We start from the raw sequence: 23,532 nt of genomic DNA on the forward strand, positions 1-23,532 counted from the left end.
AGTGCCAACGGGAGATGAGCTGCAATACCCCACTTTGCTCAGGAGGTGGCAGCACCACACCAGGTGACACCGCCAGGATCAACACACTGCACAGAAGTGTATTTTCAGGGAAATGAAGCTTAGTTCCTCCTGGAGCACCAAAAGCTTTGGGGATTTTCACCATCTTGGATGAGAGCCTTGAGCAGAGAAAACTGAATGGGACTTTGGGTTCAAATCCTGACTGTCACTTACCGGCTGTGTGACCTTGAGTAACCGGCTGTGTGATCTTGAGTAAATCCTTCTTCCTGGTTGACAAACTGGGGATGATAACAAGCCCAAACCGGCATCTCGGGTCACTGGGCATCCCCAAATGAGTGTGGTTGTGTCTGATGGCCTTGTAGACAGATTCAGGGCAAGGGTGGGCAGTGGGGGCTTGGAGGCAGGGGGAGGGGACCCCGACCGGACGCGGCCAGGGGCATGCCTGTGATCATACAAGGACTGGATGGAGCAGTGCTTTGGGAGTCAGAAAAGCTGGGCTCAGACTCTGCAGATGAGGAAACTGAGGCTCACAGAGAGGAAGAATGACTTTTTCACGCTCACAGCCCTCAAACAGGCAAAGGCATCAAAACCAACACTTGGAAAGAATTTTATTTTTAAAAATATTTTTAAAGCATTGAAATTGTATCATGGGAAAATCAACTCTGTGGGACTTCTTTGCCACTGCAGGGTTTGTGTTTTCTACTTCTACACTTACGACTTCTGAAGGTGTCCTCTCCTCTGGTTCTTGTTTAACCTGCACATTCTGGAAAAGGCCACGCGTCTACTCTTTCCTCCCAGGGATGACACAGGGCACGTTCAGGACCTGAGAGAAGGAAGACCACCCAAGGACAAACCTGGGGGTCAAAAAACTTGGGCTCAGCTCTAGGCTCCTCCCTGGATTACTGGGCCTCAGTTTCCCCATCTGAAAAATACAACGGTTGGACCAGCCAGCCCTGGGAGGTTTGGCAGTTCTGAGTTTTTATGAAGGCTTTTGCTTCTCCTTGAGCTTCCCTGACCACTCCTCCTAAAATTGCCTCCCTTTAATGCTGCCACCATTCCTGTTTCCATTTTCTTGACTTCAGAGCACTTACCCTCTCTGAAATTATCTTGTTTGGCTTTTGTTTAGTTTATTTTCTGTCTAGACAGTAATCTGCTGTCTACTTTATGTGAGCAGAGACTTTGTGAGTTTGGGAGAGCCATAGTGACCTTGGTGCCTAAAAGAGTGCTTGGCACGTAGCTGAGATGAACAAACAATTGTGGAATAAATGAATGAAGGGCAGAGAACACAGCCCCTTACTCTCCCAGTCCCGGAGTCTCCATTTCTCAAGCCGTGAACTGCTCAGCCCTGCCACACCTCTCTCTCTTCCAGGCATGCCGGTCCTAACTAATGGGCCCTCGTGGTAGGGTGTCCTGCCCCCAAGTCCAGCCTCCTTCCTGGCTCCAGGCTGGAGCTACAACACCAAGCCAAGGTCTTTACTGACGCCTTGTGGCCATGGAGACATATAACAGGGACTGGGAGGATTCCCAGGTGGGAGATGGTCAATCTCGGGGGCCCCGCTTCCCCCCCTGCCTGCAAACCAGCACTGATCCATCACCTGGGTTCCCAGGCTGGGGCAGGGGGATGGTGATGGCTGCAGACAAGAAGCAGATGCGCTTCTTGCCCTCCAGGAGCTGAAGTAACACCTGTGGCAGGGGAGGTAGGGGATGGGTCATAAGGGCCAAGAGAGGAGCTAGGGGAGAGTCTAGCGGGAGGGAGGACGAGAGGTAAGGATCCAACCCACCCAGGTTCTGAGCAGGCAGGGCAGCCTGGGTCTTGATCCTCAGGATCCTCCTCCCAGGGTAACTGTTTCCCAGCAATCTTCCTCCTTTCTTCCAGGAAGTCCTCCATGTCTCCCACCCACTTCAGAGGCTGTGTGGGCAAGAAGAAGAGGGAGGAGGAGGAGAGTCTGATGCCCACAGAAGGCACTGGGGCAAAAACAAAGATATGTAAGGAGAGTTTAAAGAATGTTCTGCTTTGTGATATGCACTGTAAACCTTTGACCTCGCTGCTTCTGGTAAAATCCACCTTACTAGCTGTTTTAATCAGGTCTTGCTGAGATAATGCTGTGAAGCAAGCAAATCTAAAATCTCAGTCAGTGGCCTAAAAATCAGGTATCATTTCACACCCCTGAACCTATAGGTCAACTGCAGTTCAGCTGATATTGTCTGGGTCAAGCTAGACTCCTGACTTTGAGACTGGTTCAGGTCTGCCCCGCCTGTCTGCATTCTGGACTCAGGATGAAGGAACAACAGCCATCTGAGTCTTCTCATGGCGGAGAAAGGAAGCGCCAAGAGGCTCGACAGAACTTGCCATGCCTCTTACGGCCTTACCTTGGAACAAGCACACTATCCTTTCCCCCCACATTCCGCTGGCCAAAGTAAATCCCATGGCCAAGTGTAAAGTCACTGGGGTGGTGGAGTGGATGTCGTGGTGCTCAGATCCCTTCAGGGCCTGTGCACCCATTCTCCAGCTGCTGGCTCACAACTATCACCCACTGGGGATGGCCCCTGGCCATAGGGAACTGCCTCACCCAAAGTCATGCCCTCGCAGGGGCAGCTCATTGCCAGTGATCGCCGAAGCATGGAAACAAAGGCCTGCCTCCTTCCCTTAATTTATTAGGCACAACCCTGAAGGGCTACCTGAGTTCCAGAGCTCCTGAAGGTCAGCAGATGCCTCAGTGGAAATTGCATTACAGATTAATTTCTCCCTCTGCCCCGTCCTGCCTTCCTGACATCCCCACAGAGGCATCTCCTGAGAGCACTCCCCAGTGAAGCTGCTGCCCACCACTCAGTCTCAGGCTCTGTTTGTACGAAACCCACTGTAAGGCAGGTAGGGAAGTATACGCCACCCAAAGGTAGCCATGGCAACGATGAAGGAAGAAAGACTTTCAGACAAATAATATAATCTACTACAATGGTTAAAGAATGCATCATGGAGACAGATCTGATTTATTTTGGTTGCAACTGAATGCTGGGCACATGCTCAGTGTGTGTGCACTGATTTTCTCTTTTATACTGGGGTTCCAAGTAAGTTATGTTGTAGCAAATGTTCTGGGGCTTAAAAAGAAGGGCACCCAGTCTGTAGCATTTTTTATTGTAGCCCCAGAAAACTCATACGCCAGGCTAGCAGCTTTCACAATCCTGTTGCACACACGAGGTTGGTGGAAGGGGGAAAGTGTGCCCCCCAACTTCTCAGAGGGAAAACAAAGTTACTTCAGCAACTGGAACTGTCCAAAGTACATCAAATAAGCTATCTAAATTGGGAAATAGGTAGCATGGGGGTTTTGGATCTGCAAGAGTGTAAAAACTGCAACAGATTCAGAGCACCCCACATGAGCTAAGCAGTCCCAGGCTGCTAGGTACGGCTTCTGAGTCAGAGCCTTTAAGAGGCCCTCCGCTTCTGTTTCTGCCCTCTCAGCATGTGAAGAAGCCCAGCCGGATCTACTGGAGGATGATAAGCCACATGGAGCAAACACAAGCCATCCTGTCCATGGACCAACCAGGGTGCTGACAGCCCGTGAGTGAGGTCATCTTAGACCATCCAGCCCCAGCCAAGATGCAACCACATTAGTGATCCCAGGTGAGACCAGCAGAACCACTCAGCTGAGTCCAGCTCAAATTGCTGACCCACAGAATCAAGAGCAAATAAAATGGTTGGTGTTTTAAGCTATTAAGGTGTAAGGTGAGTTGTTACATAGCAGTTGATAAATGACACACCAAGCTAAAATCATATCTGCTCGCAAGGCCATATTTGATGACTGTTTGGGGACTCCCATAGCCACCTGCAAACCCTCCTTGCTGAGCCAGACAAACTTAGAAGATAAAGAGCGGCGTGTGCATTGGGTAATTGTGCATCTGTTTCCCCCAGGGGCTGGATGACCTCAGGGCCAGAACTGGGCCTCCTGCGTCTGTTCATCCTGTGTATTGTGCTGAGCCAAGACCTGACATACAGCAGGTGCTCCATAGACATTTACTCAATTACGGAAATGCTGTGGGACTTGTCTAGCTTAACAACATCTCCTGCTCGGATTTCTGCAGCAGTCTCCAACTGGGAGCACCCAGGCTTGCTCCCTCAAATCCATCTTCCAGCCAAGGAAGAAAACTTTCTAAAATGGAAATCTATCCTGGTTTAACCCCTGGTTAACATCTTTAGTTGGCCCCCAAATGCCCTCACAGTTAAGTCCTATGTCTTAAGGAATGATTTATGGAATCATAAACCTGCAGACCTTGACCTTCTGTCTAATTCCCATCTTGCACCACTTTCTCCTTTGCTCTCTGGACCCACCGCAGGAACTTCTTTCTGTTCCTTTGTACCACACTCTCTGGTGCCTCTGGACCCTTACACATGCCACACTCTCTAGCTGGAATATTCACCACCACCAAGTTCCCAAGCCTGGCTAAATCCTACTCACCCCTCAGTACATTTGGTACTGGATCAACACTGGTTTCTGGGCAGTGGCTGATGGTTTGGCTGCATGGTCAGCAACTTAGCACAGAATCAGAGGACTTGGGATGAGGTATTCAGATGGACTTTCAGAAATGGCCACAGAGTGTTAAAGTATTTCTGTCCCATGTGAAATCTCACCAAAGAGCATCCATGGCAGGGGAGGCTCTTGATAATCAGATGGCTAAGATGGTGCATCCCATAGACACCAGTTGGCCTCTTTCTGCAACTCCTCCAGTGCTGGCCCAACATGCTCTTGCACAGTGTGGTCATGGTGGCTAGAATGGTGACTACTTACAGGTTCAACAAAATGGACTTACCCCACCAAAGCTGCCCTGGTTAATGCCACCGCCATATGTCCAGTCTACCATTGGCAGGGACAAACGTTGAATACCCAATAAATCATCATTCCATAGGGATTCATCTAGCCCCCTGGTGCCATTTGATTCCTTGGGTCCTTCCCATCATAGAGGGCACAGTGATTTATCCTCATTAACACGGCCAAAATATACAGTTCCAGGAATCAATAGTGTCTCTCACTGTTACACCGAATAACCCACAGGATTAGTTTCTTGTAGATGCCATAACAAATTACTATAAACTGGGTGACTTAAAATAACAGAATTTATTGTTTCACAGTTCTGGAGGCCAGAAATTCACCATCAGCTTCACTGGGCCTAAATCAAGGTGTCAGCAGGGCTGTCCTCCCTCCAGAATGCTAGGAGAGAATCATTCCTTGGCTTCTCCAGCTTCTGGTGGCTGTCAGCATACCTTTGCTGTGGCCACGCTCCTCCAGTCTCTGCTTCTGTCTTCATATTGCCTCCTCCTCTTCTCTGTGTGTGAAATTTCCCTCTGCCTCCCTCTCTTAAGAGGACATTTACAGTTGGATTTAGGGCCCACTGGATAATCCAGGATTATCTCCCCATGTCAAGATCATTAACTTAATCACATCTACAAAGACCCTTTTTCCTTATAAGGGAACATTTACAGGTTCCAGAGATTAGGATCTGATATCCTTGGGTGTCGATTATCCAGCCCACTATGCCCACTCACAGAACTTTTGCTTCTTGTCCCCACAGTGTTGGGCTCCACTAGTTTGGAGGTCTTTGTTCTCAAAGGAAGGGAAGAAATAGTTTTCATTGAATTGGAAGTTGAAACTTCTAACTGGCCATTTTGGACTTCTCACACCACTAAACCAGCAAAGAGTTACCGTACCGGCTGTCTGACTGGTCCACTTCACCAAAGAGAAATTGGGATGCTGTGCACAGTAAGGATGGGGAGGACTGTGTCTAGAGCCCAGGGATCCTTCGGGCCCCTCTTAGTACTTCCTAGACAATAGTAAAAGTTAGCAAAAAGCTTTGGCACCCCAAACTGTGCAGGACCACGGAAGATTCAGACCCTCCAGGATTAATTATGGGTCATTCTACCACATAAAGAACCCCAACTAGCTGATGTCCCGGCTAAGGGCAATTATAGATGAAAGAATGACAAATACATACACACACACATTTACCCAATTAGCAAAAGATATATATTTTGTATATATACACTTACTCAACTAATAAGTATCTATCAGTTATGGTACTGGGACCAGTTACCAGAAGGAGGTGTCCTGCACTTATGCATATTTTCTTCCTTGCTTGGTGTGTGTGTGTGTGTGTGTGTGTGTGTGTGTGTGTGTGTGTGTGTGTGTATTGTGTACTAAGCATTTAGTTTCCTCCTCCCTCCTCCTTCTCCCCTATTATTTTATAAAAAGATTGTAAGTGATTGCTAACTTTACAGTTTACTGTTTAGTTGTAGGTGGGCTTCTGACTGATTTAGAGGAGTAATTAACATCATCCAAACATGGATTCAATGATGAATTCCTGGAGATAGATACATCTATTGGACAGTGGGACTCTATTTGGGGGGAGAGGGTTCGTGTCTTCATTTATATGCAGGGTAGCTTCATCTGATTAGGTGGAGGCTACTGTTATTATATGGAGGTTCAACTGTGTGTGGAATGATGTATATGGATACTGAGTGCCCAAAGGGGTGGACTGTACCAGTTATGAAGCTACTGTCTTTTAGTCCCAAACCCAGCCTTCTGTACTCTGCTCTAGGATCCTGAGGCTGGGATTCTGCAAACCACATTACCTTTGTTGGCTGGCCTTGACAATAGGGGCATTGGGGAAAGGTTGGAAGGCAGGAGGAGTGGAGACTTCGTTCTTCCTTTGCTTGTAAGTTTATCGGCGCAGCCTAATGCCAACAGTTGATACCAGGCTTCAGCTTTCTTCCTGCACTCCCAGACGAGCTTCACCGTATCCCCTAAGAGGTACCAGCGCCAGCCAGCCAGACCCCCTTTTCAGATTCTTGAGCCCTAGCACTACGGCACTCCCGCAATCAAGCCTGTGGGCTCTGCTAACCCCAACCTCGCCCCTATACTCCTGCAGCCTTCAGAGAGACAGCGGTTGCCTGCAAGGACCCCTCTCAGCTATCTCAGAGTTCTTTGTGCTCTTTGAGCCCCCCTACAGCAGTGTAATCCAGCCCCTTTCGTAAATTCTCTTTGTTGAAAACCTAGCCTAGTTTCTGTTTTCCTAAGTGGACCCTGACCGACACAACCTATTAGGAAACTGGTACTCACTTTTCACTGGGGCCCTAAGCCAAGAGCAAGTAAATGTGTAAGTGCCAGGGGTCATCGTGAGAGGTCAGCCCGCCTGAGGGGGAGGCGGAGACAGAAGGCAGATCCCTGACGTGTTATGCACCTAGCTCTAGCTGTGCCGAAAACCATTCTATCCACCTGACAGTTTAGTTATCCGGGCTAATAGGTTCCATTTTCTTTCTTTCTTTTCTTTCTTTCTTTCTTTCTTTCTTTCTCTTTTCTTTCTTTCTTTCTCTTCTTTCTTTCTTCCTTTCTTTCTTTCTTTCTTTCTTTCTTTCTTTCTTTCTTTCTTTCTCTCTTCTTTCTTTCTTCCTTTCTTTCTTCCTTTCTTTCTTTCTTTCTTTCTTTCTTCTCTTTCTTTCTTTCTTTCTTTTCTTTTTTTTCCTTAAGCTATAATGCGTTAGGTTTTTGTTGTTTACAACCAAAAGAATGCTGACTAATCCAAATTTCTTCATCCCAACCCCCAGATCAGGTACCCCACCCCACCGCCACTGAACAGCCAAAAGCAACCGCCTCCTACTGAAAACTTTAATGAAACCAATAAGTTAATAAGTTAACAAAGTGAGGTACTTGCATATCCAAGAACTGGGTTGGTGGGGGGACCTTGATCGTAGAAGGAGGGAGGGCTTCATCCCAAATCTCCTTTGGTCATAGGGTAATCCCATTCTCCTGCCCCTCTCCACAGCTCTGTCTCTGAGGGGTTAGAGGGTGGCTCTCTGGGGGACAGTGCAGTGCAGGTGAGGTGAGCCAGGACAGGCTCCATCCAGGGCATGATGGTCACATGCAGAGGGTATGTTGGGGCAGAGGCTGGGCACCATGGGGCTGAGCAGGATCCAGCCCCAGCCCTGGCGCTGGTGCATGCAGGTCCCCAGTCATGAGATGCAGGCAGCTGGGCCTGAGCCCCTGGTTCCCTGGCACCCCACAGAGGATCACCATCGGTCCACTACCCATCACGCTCCTGCTCCCTGCATTGGCTTCGCAAAAGAGGGTCAGAAGGGTCAGGATACCAAAGAGGTGCTGGGGGCCTGGAGTGGAGGGGGGGACGTCTGCCAGTATGGGGGGCTGCCAACTGAAGTGAAGAGTGAGGTGCAGAAGGCGGGGAAACAGAGCTTGTGAGTGTCAGATGCACAGCTGGTGCCTGCCAAGTAGGAGTGGCTAGATGCATTAATATTCTCTCAGGGAGGGAGAGTGACTAGGAAGGGGGCAAGTCTAGTGGAAGCAGGCCTGATAACCACCCTGGAGAAGGGCCTGGGGTCTTTCCAGTGCTGTCCAGCCCCCAGTGGTCTAGGCCTGAGCTGTGCTGTAGGGACGCCAAGGAGGGTCCTTGGGGGCAGCAGAAGCAGCAGTTAGGGCTCTTGGACCAGTGAGAAGTAGATGTTCTTGAGAAAAGGGAGCTGGTAAAACTCAGAGGTGAGGCCTAGAGAGGCCTGGGGTCACTTCAGAGCTCCCTCTCCTACTTGGATGGAGTGGCAGGCTTCCTCTTAGTGGACGTTACCCTGCAAGGCCAGGCTACCGGCATCAGCTGCAGAGGCCCCAGGAAGGCTGAACGGCTGTGTGCACACATCTCCAGGTGTGTGTGATCGTGTGTGTCAGGGAGTGTGAGAGACTTTCTGCATGTTCGGGGAAACTTTGGGTGACCATGGGAGCACTGTCCATGGGAGATTTGGAGGCAAATACAGAAACTTGTGCTATAAGGTGTCTGGAGGGCCAAGGAGGGGAGTGGACATCCAGCAGGAAGAAGGAGCCCCTGGGAGGGGACACCTGCGAATGGGAAGAAAAGCCCAAGCACTGCCCTTGGGGAGGCAAGGGAGAAACAGGCCCCATGCTGGGTGAGGAGCAGGTGATAAGCCAAAGAACAGGGATAGGGGTCATGGCCAAGCAGCCTGAGACCAGCTATTGCTGGGGGCCCATCTCCAAGGAGGGAGGGGCAGAGGGACCCCATGGGGGTCCCCAGAGTTGCATATTTAACATAGTTTGCATATATGGTGCCCAACTGCCTTGTGGCAGGGTCCTATGCTTGTGGGTACCTATGGGCACCTTGGGCCCACCCCCAAGTGGGGCGGGGACTTGGCGGGAGGGTTTCCCTGCTCTGTCCGAAGGGCGGGCCAGAGACCTCACCTTGCATAGCTGGAAGCTGGGTCAGGGCCCAGGACCCCAGCGCCCCACTCCTGGGACAGTGCCCCTGCCAGGCGGGCCATGCAGGGCCTTGATGGAACGGGCAGGGCACTGGGGGGCTCAGAGGCCACGGGGCAGCCCCTGCTGCTGCTGCCTTCCGTGCGGCCTGGCATCTCACGCTCCTGAGATGGGGCGGGTCGCTGGCACCCCCACGGCGGGTATCTCGCCCATCCAGACAGCTCAATACTGCATGTGGCCTCTCTCCCCGCAAGGGAGCAAGTTCAAGTAAGAGAGGAGTCCGGAGGCCTCAGAGGGCGGGTCCGAGCGCCAGGCCCAGGGGCTGGCCGTGTGCTGCCCCGCCCCTGAGAAGCCCCTCAGTCCATGTTGGTGCTGACAGAGCGGGAGATGCTGAGCGTCTGTGCGGAGACGGAGATGTCCTCGTGGTCCACAGGACTGTGGTAGTCGGAGGTGATGTCGGGGTCGAAGAGCGGCACTTGCACGGTGCCCAGGCTGGCCGAGGTGCCAGAGCGCAGGCAGCGCGAGTAGAAGCCCAACAGCAGGTCCAGCTTGTGCTCGATGGACTGCACCTGGGGGCGGGGCGCAGCTGGAGGCGGGGCTTGGGAGCTTGGGCGGGGCTTGAGGAGCGCGGCCAGGAGGCGGGGTTTGGCCGGGAAGGGGCGCTTCTGGGAGACGCGGCTCCTCCCGCAGGAGGTGCGACCGGAAGGGCGGAGCTTGGCCGGAGGGCGGGACGAAGGTGGGAAGCTGGGGTTCATTCTCGGAGGGAAATTTAGTTGTGATTGGTTAGAATAGTCCGGGAGCTAGAGACAGACTCCTGAGGCGGGCTTACACGGAAGTAGATGAAATTTAGAACGGGTTTATCTGAGACCACAGCCACCTGGAGGTGGGGCTTGGCAGGAGCGGGTGGGTTTATCGGGGTCGTCGAGCAGGAGTGGGCGGGGACCAGTGGGGCCCCGGACGCGTGGGCCCTGATCAGGCCTCCCTGGCCGGTGTTCTGGGCTGTGGTTCTGAGAAGTGCACCCTCCCTGTGCCCCGCGGCCTTCCGGAGCTTCTTGGTCGACGACCAGCTTCCGCCATACGAGCGAAACTCCATCCGATACTCACCTGCTTCTCCACCTTGACTACGCGTCCCATCATACTGATCTCATCCACTGCCTCCGTGTCAGAGGGTCCCTTGTCTCCCTTCTCTCGGGCCTTGCGGTCCCCCGGCCCCCGGCCCACAATCTGGTCCACCCTGTGGAAGAAAGTAACTATCAAAGGGCACAGACACACGCCACCCGTCCCTCCCTCAAGAACACTAGGTTTGCCTGCTGAAAGGGGAGACACAGCCTGCACTGGTGGGAGGGGACCATTTTGCCCTGACAAATGGAGACCGAGATGGATGGAGGGGCTGGGCCTCTGCTTTGCGGGTTTTCCAACTAGCCGAGCAGAGCGACCACACACAAGCATGACAAGTAAAGCAACTGTCTGGTGGGAGGACAGGTGGGAAATGGTGGACTGGGAAAAGAGACCCAAGTGGGAATGTGAGTTATAAGGTGGACAAGGCTGGAGCTAGTCCCACCTTATTTTTCTGATCTCCCTTACAGCGTGATTCTTGAAAGCGTTTATCTCTGCCCACTGTCTCCAATTTCCTCCGTTTCTCTCTTAAACCTACTCCAAGCAGGCTTTCATTCCCACCATCTCACCAGAACTGTTGTCAAGATCCCAAATGACCTCCATGTTGCTAAATTCGATGATCAACCCTCAGGCCTCGTTATACTTGACCTTTTAGCAGCACTCCAGCACTCGGCACATCTGATCACCCTTCTCCCGGCGCTTCCTTCATGCGGGGGTCGCAAACACTACCTTCCCCCGGTTCTCCTCCTACCTCACTGACCTCTCCTTCTCACTCTCCTTTGCTGGTTCCTCCTCTACCTCCATGAAACACTGCAGGACCCAAGGCTCACTCCTGGGACCTCTTTTCTCTATGCACTCTCACTAGGTGCGGTCTTCAGCTCCAGATTTGCAATTCCTCTGCACACTGTTGACACAAATCTGTATCTCCAGCCCACAGATCTCCTCCGAAGTCCACACTGCTCAGTCTTAACTGCCAGAGCAACACTCCCTATAGATGTCCAATGGGTTCCATAAACCAACACCTCCCAACTCACCTGAGCCAAACCTGCCGCACTTGCCTTCTGGGTGTCAACAAATGGCAACTTTTTCCTGTTGCTCAAGCCACAACCCTTGGCTTCAGCCTTGACTCTCTTTTTTTCTCTTATACCCCATCAGAAAACCCTGTCAGCTCTACCTTTAAAATCTATCTGGAGTCTGCGTACTTCTCCCCACCCCCACTGCTGCCACCTTGGTCCAAGTCCCCATCATTTCTTGCCTGCACATCTGAGGCAGCCTCCTGACTTCCACCCTCGCTCCCTTATAGGTCATCCTCAGCACAGCACCTAGGGTGCTCCTTTAAAAATACACCTCAGATCTTGTCCATCCTTTGCTCTAAGCTCTTCAAGGCTTGCATCTCCCCCTGGATGAACGCCAGCGTGTGTGCAGTGGCCCACGGGGCTTTATACAGTCCAAGTGCCATTCATCAGGCCAGAACAGACACGCTGGGCTCCTTGCTGTTTCTAAAACAACACCCCAGACACCTGCCCAAGCCTTTGCTCTTGCCATTCCCTCTGAAAACTCTTTACTTAAATAGCCACAGGGCTGGTTGCCCCACCTTTCTTCTTGTTTTTCTCAAATGTCACCTTCTTAACTATTTAAAATCACAAACCCCAACACCCTAGCCCTTACGTTTCTCTTTAGACTTGATCATCATCTGACATCGTCTAGCTTCCATCTTATTTATCATCTGTTCTCTTCCACTAGAATAAAAGCTCCATGAGGGCAGGGACTCTTGCCTTCCAGAGTCCAGAGCCCAGCTGTCTGGCAAGTAATAAAAGCCCAATGACTATTTCTTAAGAGAACAAGAGAATGAATGGGCAGTGAGAATGCAGGCCACAAGAGAAGAAGGGCGAGGTGTAGGTGATTAGGGTCTTGGTGCAAGAATTCCTATATGCTGGGTGGAGAGAAGAGGTGCGGGAGGGTTCCAGAGGCAAGAGGTGGGCAGCATTGAGGACAATTTGCCTATCCCCTTGGGAGATGGGAGATCATTAATTATTTTAATCCTATTATTTTAGGACCAGGAAACAATCATCTAAAGACGTCGCTCGAGGAGTGCAGGTTAGTAGGGTTCGCACAGAGGACGTGCGGCTGGGTCCTTCTTCAGGCTCAAGACAGGTGCCCGGTCAGGCCTCAGTGGCGCGCTGCAAGCCAGAAGCCTTGCCCAGACCGGAAACTCCAGCTCCCGCCGCGGCCCCTAGGGGGCGCTCGCGGCTCCGTTCGGGCGCGGGCGGGAGGGAGGTAGGGGAGTTCGGGGCCCTCAGTCCTCGCTTTGGGGCTGGGGCCTCGGCCTCACTGCCGGCGCACCCACCGAGACTGCAGGCTCTTGATCCGGCCCAGCATGTCCAGGTGCCCCGCCGAGTACTGCTCGATGACGTCCTTCACGTCGTATGGTCGCAGTGTCTCCTTGAATTTCCTTTTGGCCACCAGGAATTTCAGGATCCTGCCGGGAAAGGGGGTCTCGGCGGGAAGGGATTCTTTTCCAGCCCCTTCTCCATCCCTTTGCTAACCTTTTGCCTAGCACGAGGGCACCTTCTGCTTGGGTGACTGCAAACAGCCTCTGCTGGGTCTCCCAGCCTCCCTCCCTCCCCACCACGGTCCACCCCCAGCCCCCGGATGTCTCTTTGGTATTTTTTTTTTTTTAATGTGCCTAAATCTACAGTAGCATTAGCCTGGGAGCGCAGGGACCGGGTCTGGTTTCTTCCTGCTAGCTGGGACACAGGGCAGACATCTATGAACACTGGTGATCAAGACGGCTTGGGGGAAGACATTTTTGCATTCACTCCACAAATGCTTGTTAGCATCACTGTGCTAGACCCTGGGCACCCAAAGAGGCATCAGACCCAAACCCTGGTCTCAGGAGCCCTGTTCTGGAGTGGGAAACAGGACACACAATTATGGGGTGATGAGGGCCACGTCAAGGAATGGAGACAGTGGTCTGGGATGATGAGAAGGAGGGTCTCAGCTGGGGAGGGCAGAGGACAAGTCTTGAGAGTGATACTTTCCAAGGGCAAAAGGGGGATGAAAAGAGGCTTTCTGGACACAGACAGACATGGAGGCATGTGAGTGAGATTGTGTTCAAAGTAGCCGGGACAGAATGTAAAGCTAAGGGGTTGATCCACCTGGGGAGGTGGGGTGGCATATAAGAAGACAGGGAAAGAGATTGGCCTTGAAAAGCAGGCTGGCAGGCAGGGGAAGGAGGTACTCTGAAGAGTCCCGAATCCCAGGCAGAGATTGGGCAATGGGCGGCTGGGGTGGTGGGGAAGGGTTTCCTCTGCGTTAGCATGATCGTTCTGCCCGCCTGTGTGGAGAGAATGCTCCGGAGAGGCAGAGTTTTGGGCAGGACGACCAGACCCAGGGGCTGGGCCTAAGCTGGGAGCAATTCAGGACTAAAAGGGACTTCAAGGGTTCTGAGTCTGAGTCCAGAATAATTCCCATGGCTTAGGCAACGGGGTGGATGGTGGTGCCACTGCCTGAAATGGGAACAGGGAGGAAGAGCAGGTCTGGGGCATGCTGGGTGTGAGGGATCTGTGGCGTGGCCAAGGAGACGTGACCTGGGCCAGGTGGCAGCTCGGGCGATGTGTTCCAGAAGCTGGTCACTTGGAGGAGAGAGACAGCGTGTGTAAAAAGGGGGTGGGGAGAGGCCTCAGACTCTCTGGGGAGTGGCAAGGGGCCCAGCTGACTCTGATTTTACAAGGAACACAAGACAAAGAGGCTTGTGGGTAGATGCATCAGGCAGAGAGGAGAGAAGGTGAGCCTGTAAGGCCTGGGGGTAAAGGGAGTCTCTGGAGCTATAGAGCTGCAGGCTGGAGACGGAGTCTAGGCCAGGACTCCACGCCAAGAAGCATGGGTGCCAGAGCCATGGCTAAGGGGCTCAGGAGACTCTGGCCCACTCTTGTCAAGGCAGGGAGACAGCCAGTACAGGCAGCCTGACAGGGACTTGCAAACTTGTTTGACCAAGACCCACCATAAGAAATACATTTTACGGGGCGCCTGGGTGGCTCAGGCAGTTAAGAGCCTGACTTGATTTTGGCTCAGGTCATGATCTCAGGGTGGTGAGATCCAGGCCCGCAGTCTTTGGACTCCACACTCAGCGGGGAGTCTGCTTGGGATTCTCTCTCTCTTCTCCCTCAGCAGAGCCACTGGCTTGTGCACAGTCTCCGGGGAGGAGGCTCTCAAATAAATAAACCTTAAAAAAAAACAGAAATATGTTTTATATCAGAAGCCAGTACACACACACACACACACACACACACACACACACACACACACAAACTGAAACGTAGGTTTCATCAACATTATTTGCCCTTCCTATGGGGGAATGCACTCTGCTATTTTCTATTCTATTCCTTTTTGTTGTTGCTGTTAAATGCTGACCATGGCCCACTAAACTGATTTCACTAAGTTGATTTCAAACTGTTGTGACCTGTGGTTTGAAAAGCACCGCTCTAGAGGAAGCCCTGAGGGAGACAGACAAGCTGAGGTCAAGCCACCCAAGGAAGGAGGGAAACTTTGAGACACAGAAGCAAAAGGAGGATGAAACTGAGACACAGAGTTGGAGAGAAAGAGCACACGGGCCAGACACAGGGAGAGGCAGTGGCTGGTGCACAGCTGGCGGGGAGGAGGGGAGAGACGCAGAGAGGACCCTGCGGGTGGAGCAGAGGGACTGTGGTGGGCAGCCGAGCCTACCGCCCTAGCCAGCCAGCCCTCCAGCCGTGAAGAGGATGAGCAAACCCTGCTGGGAGCCATATGCCACCTCCCACCCCACCCACACTCCAGGGTCCCCGCCAGCCTGCTCAGCCAAGGGTGCCAGGCAGGCAACAGCTGCTGTGCCCGGGAGCTAGGCCAGGCCTGGCCATGAGGGCAGGCCCCAGATGGGGAGCAGCGATGGGTGGCAGACGGATTCGGGGCGGGGGGAGCACCTCAGGCCTCAGACTCACCTGACGGAGCGAATGACCGTCTTCACAGCAGGCATGACGTCATCCACAGTGAGCTCACACTGGTAGCTCTTCTCTTCTGCCACTTCCTCCGAGGGGCCCTCTGGAAAGTTAGGGGCCCAGGTGGTGGCAGCAGAAGGGGTGCCTGCCCAACCCCTACCACCACCTGCCGAACCACCCTTAGAGATACCGATCAGGAGACAGAGGCCCAGAAAGGGTCCAGAACCTTCCTGGGGGCACAAGGCAGACCAGGCTCCTGCCTCCCTGGCTGCCTTACCCAGGTTGGAAAATTCTGGCTTCCTGCACACACATCTGCCCTCTGACCAGTCAGGGTAAGAATCTGCGCAGTGGCCAGGTAAGTGGGAGTTGTTTTAGGGCACATCTGGTTTGGCCTGATGCAAATTAGGAAGCCCCACTGGTCCCACCAGGACAGTGAGCCTCAGAGACAAGGGACCTGAGGCCTCTGCACATAATCACACACACAGCCTTATCCTTCAGCCAAGAGGGAAAGAAGCTCGAGGGGCTGGCTCCCATGCCCAGCTCTGCTGCTAGGGAAGGCCCTGAAAGCAAGTCCTGTCTCCGGGGAAGAGAAACGCTTCTCCCAGGCTGGTGCACTGCACAGAGAGCAGATGCTATCCTTGCTCCATGGGGGCAGGAGAGGGTGGAAGGCCAGGCAGCTTCTTGGGCAGGGAAGCGGGGGCCCTGGGCACCAGCCGTGCCCAGACTCTCATAGGTCAGCACCTCCCAAAGACTGGTTTGTGGGATTCTGTAACTTCCAAGAAGTGGCAAAGCCAGGATTCAAACCCCAGCAGCCTGGCTCTAAAGCCTGCACTCTTACCCCCTACCGAGCGCCACCTTCTGCATTCTCATTCGATTCTTCAACAGTCTTGAGCCCAGCAAAGCAGGTGTTATGACGCCCAATTCACAGACCAGGAGACCAGTGCCCAAAGATGGTCGGTCCGTTATAGAGCTGGAACTAGAACCATCTTTCCACCCCTAGCCCAGACTCTGTCCCTACCCCGCCCCCGACAGCAGGTAGGTCCTGGGCCCCAGGCCCCCAGGGGCTCACCCTCAGCAGAGGTGCGGGGTTTGAGTCTCAGGGAGGCCCGGAAGCGGGTGCGATCGTTGAAGCTCCAGCTCTTCTGCACCTTGGTGGGGCTGGCAGCCTCGCCCACCTGCTCGCTGCTTGGGGAGGTGGGCATCGGTGGAGGGGCCAGGTGCTGCTTGGAGGGGCCTGTCCGTCGCTGAGAGCTGCCCATGCGGATGCGGTCCTTGATGCCCATCCGGCTGCTGGCAGGGCAGGTCGGATGGGAGAGAGAGCCACGTTAGCCAGAGCTGGGGATGGGTGTGTGTGGGGACGCAGCTGACTTGGGACTTGGGAGTGGCTACTGGGTTTTGACTCTCCACCAAGTGGAGACTTCCTGGGATGGAACAAGGGTGTGGCAAGGGGGACCCTGACCCCTACAGGAAGCTGATGCAGGGTCAGTCTGAGCAGGTCCCCTCCCTACCCCCATCTCCCACCCCTCGTTTTCGCAGACAGATATAAGGGGTGCACAGGAGACAGATGTCAGAGCGGAAGGAGTGAGACAGACCCAAGAAGGGAGTCAGAGACAGACAGGAGGATGGGAGAGCTGGGCCTGGCTCAGTGGGTGGGTGGAGGTGGAGGTGGCCACCCCTTTGGGCACAGACAGGCCGCTGAGGGATGGAGGGGCTCACCTGGCCATGCACACTGAGAAAGGCCTCCAGGTCCTCACTGTACACAGAGGCAGGCTGTGTGGAGTTGGTGTGTGTGTGTGTGTGTGTGTGTGTGTGTGTGTGTGCGCGCGCACATGTGTGCACACCATGTGACAGTGTAGGTACCCAGGTACCAGTGTATCTACACGTGTCAGTGTATATTTTCCTCCTTTTCTGCTGGAGCTCTTTGATCCCACACTGGTCAGTCAGGTCAGGGCTTTAGGACCCAGTCCAGCTTTGCAGGCAGAACATTGCAAAACTCCAGAGGTCTGCATCACACAGGCTTCAGCATAAACAGGGCCTCCCACGGGTGCAATGAGCCGGCTGCAGAGGGCCTTGGCCTTGTGGGTCGAGCTGCTGGGCCCACATATAAGCCCCGGACATGTCTGGTGCACACCCTCCCGGGGAAGGTCTTAACCTGTGTTTTTGTGGTCTCCCCTGCCTGAGTTCTGCCTACCTGGACAGATGTTCACCCTCCCAGCTCCACAACCCCCACTGCCTAACGAACCCCCATTTCAACAACACCTACACACGTCTGTGTGCATGGGAACACACATGTGCGTGTCTGTGCGTGTTCTCAGACCTCCCTCCCCACACCCCAACTCCCCACTACAACCCCAAACCTTGCGGAGGCCCCAGGTTGCCCGGGGCAGGCCCTGGTTAGCCAATACCTGGTAGAGTAACTCTGTGTCCAAGAGTTTTAAGGACCACGTTCTCACTGTCTGAGTAGGACGTATGCAAAAGTCCCCCATCCCATGCCCTGGGGTGTCACCACTGCCTCCCTGCTGTGGCTCACAGACAGGTTGGGGGTCCTTCCACCCCAAATGTTCGGAGCCCTGGCTCAGGAAAGCACCAGCCAGTCTTGGAGGAGGCCTAAGGTGGGGCACGGATTGGGGGAGGAGACTGTGTCACCTACTATCAGGGACTTTCAGGTCAAGAGTTGACCAGAGGACAGATTCTGGTTTCAGGGCTGGGTGAGAGCTAGGGTCCCCCATGCCCTGGGCATGGGGTACAGAGTACAGAGCCAAGGTGCTGAAGTGAGGAAGATCTCGAAACCAGGGGCACCTTCGGGAAGGCAGCCAGGATGTAGGGCCATCCTTAGGAATAGGGACCTCTGCCCTTCTAGAAGGGAGAAGTTACAGGTCATGGATTGGGGCCCCGAGGATATCAGAAGGGAAGGATGAGGCAGCCCCACAATCCAGCATGCTGTTTGCTGGCCCAGGATCCCCTCAACACATCCCAGAGATTCCAACCAAAGTTTGAGGTTGGGTCTCCCAAACTTTCCTCAGCAGAGCCATTCCTTCAGGCTCTCCTCATGCTGGCAAGCACCCCCCACCCGCCCGGCCCGTGCAACCCCTCCCTCTGTCCTCCACTCCTCCAAGAGGGAGAGCAAGAGGGGGGGTTGGAGAAGGCCCTGACACATAGCCAAGGGCCTGGAACTCCGGATCTCTGCGCCCAGCACATCACTCCAATGACATTCTGGGGGAAGGGGGTGACCTCCCTGTCATGAGAAGTATACAAGCAAGACGGAGTTTGCTCTCAGCAGGACTTGGGGAGGAAGGGGTCTGGAGGCTTGCACTAGAGGCCTTGAAAGGTCCCTTTCCAGCTCTGATTCTGCGATGGTTGAAGGAGCTTCCAGCCTGGTTTGTGGAGTTCTGTAACTTTCCAGCCAGCCAGAGGCCCTGGGCTCCTCTTCAACGTAAGAAGGCACTGTTTTCCCAGGGGTGGCCCTGGATTCCAGCTCCTTGGGCAAGGCCCAGGAAATGGCTCACGTCAGCCTCTCTGGAGCCTAAAAGCTCAAACAAAATGGAAAGAAACCTGGCAAGCGTTGGACATCGGAAGAACTCCTTCCCGTCCCGGGCTCCTCAGCACACGCACGGTCCTGTCTGAATGCCTTGGCCCTTCCAGCTCTCTCTCGGCCGCTTTGTGGGGTGGGCTCCACATTTACCATCCCTAGTTTACAGACTGGGAAAGAGGGAAAGTGACCTGCCCAAAGTCCCAGAGCCCCTGTGGATGCAGTAAGGATCAGAACCCGGTTTTTTCTGACTTGAGACACTGTTATTTCTCTGGAACTAGCGATCAGGAGAGCATCTAGGGCGGTAACCACTGGAGGCAATTTTGCTCACTAGGCCCCAATCCATGAGCAATGTCTGGAGACATTTTTGGTTTAGGACATTTTTGGTTGTCACATTGGAGGGTGTTCCTGGCATCTGATCGAGGCCAGGGAGGCTGCTAAACAGTGCTAAATAATGCTTGTGACAGCCCCCCCCCCCCCCCAACCAATGAAAAATTCTCCGAACCAGACTTCCATGGTGCCGAGGTTGAGAAACGGGTCTAAGGGGTCTGTTGATGCCTGGGATACAGATGGGCTAGGCTTGACTGAGGCTATCCTTTGGCGGAGGGCAAGCTCTGGACACAGGCTGCCCTCTGACTGCCCTGCTGGGTCAACCCCTGTGCTCGCTTCCACCAGGAATGACTTTAAGGATTCCATCTGCTACCAAAGGCCAAGCGCATGGGGGCAAGAGGCAGCCTACCCCTTCTGATGCTGCATACAGCCCCTCTCTTCAAGACTGTGGATGCAGCTTCATCGCTGGCCCCTCTGCCCCGGCCTTGCCCTTCCTGCCCATCGTGCCCACACAGCCAAAGTCATCTTGCAAAGGGGCAGGTCTAACCCAGACTCCCTGGCTTAACCTTTCAGGTGTGTCCCCATTTCCATCAGCCATGGTTTCTAAGCTATTTTTTAAAAATAAGACCTTAACTGCTCAACATACCACACTGAACAAGGCCAACCATTTATATAGCACTTCCTATGAGCCAAGCACGTTTTGAATGGAAGCAGATGCAATTACCATCCGCATGTTACATCTGAAGAAACTGAGGCACCCAGGTCTTAAGGTGACGTTCCCCTTGCTAGCGAGTTGTGGCCAGGTTTGGATCCAGAACACTAGTTCCTAAAAGGCACTGTCTCTTGGATGAGCAGCCAGGAGCTCTGTCACCCATGTACTTATGGGCCCTTCAACCCACAAGACTCCAGAAGCACTTTTGGGCAACGCAAGACTCAAGGAGCCCAGGCTGCCAGGCAGGGCCTACAGGATGGCGCTCATACAGGATTTTGGGGTTCTTCATGATCCAGCTCTGCCCCCGACCTCACTCCCTGACCCCGCACTCTCCGATCTGGCCATGCTGGGCTGCCTGCTCCTTCCCCACGGCTGTTCTCTCTCTCTCTCTCTCTCTCTCTCTCCTCTCTCTCTCTCTCACCTCCTCACCATGATGCACCACGTGATGCATGCTGCTTCCTTGGCCTGGGATGCCCTCCCCCACGTCCACTCCTTTTTGGGGCGTCCTCTAGGTGAAGGGCCTGACCCTGGCTCCGTAGCCCCTCTGCTTCCTCCTTTCATTGCATCCATCACACTGAACAGCCCTTGCTCTTTGCAAGCCTCCAGGTGCCATCTTTCATTCATCCCTGTGTCTAGTGCAGGGCCCGGCACATGGTGGTGATGCGGCCATCTGAGCTGGGCTCTAGAGTTAGCGAAAGAGGTGCCAATCCCAGCTCCTCCAGGCACAGGCTAAGTCCCTAGAGGGACAGTGGGAAGCCAAGGAGCTAAACCCAAAGCCTGGCAAAAGTCAGAGTGGGAAGGACCCTCAGAGAGCCTCTAGTTCAATCTGCCCATTCCACAGATAGGAAACTGAGTTCCAGAGAAGGGAAGCAATGTGACCCAGATCACACAGGGGGTCAGCGGCAGAGCCAGAACTCATCCCAAGTCTCCTACAGATGTCCCTCGTGGCAGAGTGGGCCCCAGGCCCATGGCCCCCGACCTGGCAGAGGCCTCCCCAGGAAGGTAAGAGGCTCCAGGCAGGGCCCCAAGGCAGACGGCAGGCGGCAGGCACATGCACCTTGGCCTTGGCCTATTCTGTCCCCCTCTCCAGCCCCCGAACCGGGTGGGGCAAGGAGGAGTGAGGACAGAAGGAGCAGGCGAGGGGGTACCTCGGTCTCCAGCTGGCGTGGATCCGAAAGAAACTCCGTTTATTACTAAACATCTGGCTGGAAGTTGAGAACAAGACACAAACAGAGGTTAGTGGGAAGGGGGCAGGTGGGCAGAGCATGGGGAGCTGCCAGGATGGGGCTGGCTTCCTGCGGCTGGTGGGAGAAAAGAACCCCCACCCAAAGCATCCTCCAGCCCGCATCCCCAGAATGCAGAGATTCTCAAGATTTGCATCAGGATCTCCTGGGCAGCATGTTACATATGCAGAGTTCTGTGCCTCTCCCCTAGAGATTCTCATTCTGTGGGCTTGGGGAGAGGTCCAGTAGCTGCGATTTTAGCGAACACCCCGCCGATGCTGACGCAGGAAGTCAGCGGACCATGCCTTGAGAAACATTGTCTTAGCGCCCCATCGAAAAACCCCAAAGAGAGGAGGTGCTGACCTTGGCAAGACCGTCCCCCAGGGAGTCCTGCTTTTGGAAGTCCTGGAAGTGTGCTCAGCCTGGGTCCATCCACAAGCGCCACTAGGGGTGTGGCCAACCACGAGAAGTGTGTATGTGTATGTGGGGGCCTGGGGGGGGCGGTGTTCCTGTCCGGAGCACCCACCCCATGGGGCCCAGACAACCAAGAGTAAGGATATGGCCATTTGGCCTGAGCCTGGTGACTGATGTCCTAGAAGTCACAGCTCAGCCTCCTGGGGGGCCTGGGAAGAAGGGACACTCCACCACCATCACCATGAGCCCCGGCCACACAGACACTGCAGGGCAGACGGACACAAGGCTGGGAGTTAGTGAATGCCAAGCCCTCGGCAGTCATCTGGTCCTAGGCCTTGGGGGACTCAGAGCCCCGGAGCAGTTGTGGGTGGGAGAGGTGCTGGGCTCCAGGTTCGTCTTCGTTTTCAGCACCTTCCTATCCAGGCCAGGTGAGACCAGAGCAAACTGGAAGCTCCAGAGAGCACGGGCCCAGGCCCTGGGCAGGGTTGCTCAAATTTAAGCTGTGGCTGGATGGGGGTGGGGGTAACACTGAAGGGCCTTCAGGCAGGGACAGAGAATCCGACCCAGGGCCACACTGTGGACTCTCTTCCAGGGAGTTCCCAGCCTGGCCTGGCCAGTCATGCTGCCCCTCTCTCCAGCCCCTGACTTGGAGGGACCCTCCGTCTCCCTGCTTCCTGTTCAGCCCCTGGCCAGAGATGCCCTCACTGAGCACAGGGAAGAAAGAAATGCTGCTCCCACCATCCTCTGCACCACGCGCCCCCCACCCCCTGTTCCCCAGGCCTTTTCAGCCTGGAGAACCCAGAGCCCCTGATCGGCCTAAACACTGCTGAGGTTCTGCCTAGGACCCAGAGGCCCAGTGTGACTCGATGAGTTTCTCAAGGACACACAGCCTCAGGTGTCAGGGGCCAGCTTTCACCACACTGCCTCCTTCTGATCACTGAGTGGCTGGTGTCTTCTCCCCTCCCTTGTTCTGGGCCCAGGGCTCAGAATCACACCTGAGGCTCAAGGCCCAGATGTCTACCTGGCCGATCAGGGATGATGTGTGAAGATGAGACAAAACAAAGAGATAGGGAGGGGGCAGGGGAGGAATGCGGGGGCGGGGGGGGGGTTGAATCCTTGACCTCAAAGCTATACCTCTGCAGGAGCAGCCCCTTTCCCATACTGTGAGTCAGTGAGCGTCCCTTCTCCAAAAATGCCTGAAATTCCACTACTTTGAACATGTATGTGGGGGTAAAGCATTGTCCTTTCTTTGTTCTTCTTTCAAGACGCAAAAGCTCCAGGAGAGACAGGTGAAGGGAAAAAGAGACTGTTAGGAGCAGCAAAATGTCCCTCAGTAAGAAAGAAAGGCATTGTGGGAGAATCCCAAGAGGACCCTCTGGGATTAGCCAAGCTGCGGACAAGGGTTGCACAAGACAAGAGCATTAGTCACTGGCTGAGTTTCCGGAGGTCCTACAGCGGTCCTCAGTCACAGAGCGCTCTCTCCAGGTAGCACCTCACTCCCGACAGGCAAGTCCAGTGGCGAGCCCCTTCTAGAGGAACATGCTGGGGGAGGGGGATCCCTGCCCTCACGCCCCAGAATGGTGCCCACGATTACCTGAGCCGTAAGCACCTGTGGCCAGAGGCCTCCTCCTGTCTCCAGCTGCCCGGGAGGGATGGGGGTGCAGGGGTGGAGGAGTGAGGGGACGTGGAAACAGAGAAAGAAAGAGGACAAATGGAATGAATGGAGGAGGTGCCGGGAAAGGGCGGTGCGGACGTGTCCCCCACTCAGACCCTTAGAGCCCCAGGGGACAAGCAGGTGAGTCCAGCCTGGCCGCTCCAGGGAGGCTCTCAGTCTGTACCTGTCAGGCCATCCGACGACAACTGCCCAGGCCTCGGGACGAGGCCTGGGAGTCCCCAGAACAGGCTCAGACACCCACATGGTGGCTGCAGGCAGGTCTGAGAGAGGGTGAGACAAAGAATG

At 54.3% G+C, this 23,532-nt stretch overlaps 1 protein-coding gene across 1 annotated transcript in view; it reads right to left on the reverse strand.

Moving 5' to 3' along the window:
* Positions 1-7,662: 7,662 nt before the first annotated feature.
* The window catches only part of KCNQ4 (potassium voltage-gated channel subfamily Q member 4), a 54,281-nt gene continuing 38,411 nt past the window's right edge, over positions 7,663-23,532 (reverse strand). The window contains exons 11-15 of the mRNA XM_025856361.2: positions 16,434-16,654; positions 15,368-15,467; positions 12,739-12,870; positions 10,380-10,509; positions 7,663-9,844 (exon numbers count right to left, since the gene is read on the reverse strand). Coding sequence (XP_025712146.1) covers positions 9,632-9,844; positions 10,380-10,509; positions 12,739-12,870; positions 15,368-15,467; positions 16,434-16,654 — 796 coding nt within the window. The 3' untranslated portion in view covers positions 7,663-9,631. The remainder of the gene's footprint in view (positions 9,845-10,379; positions 10,510-12,738; positions 12,871-15,367; positions 15,468-16,433; positions 16,655-23,532) is intronic.

The sequence above is a fragment of the Callorhinus ursinus genome, unplaced genomic scaffold (assembly GCF_003265705.2).
Source record: "Callorhinus ursinus isolate GAN/ISIS: 27379988/994484 unplaced genomic scaffold, GSC_fseal_2.0 scaffold18, whole genome shotgun sequence".
NCBI classification, from domain to species: Eukaryota; Metazoa; Chordata; class Mammalia; order Carnivora; family Otariidae; genus Callorhinus; species Callorhinus ursinus.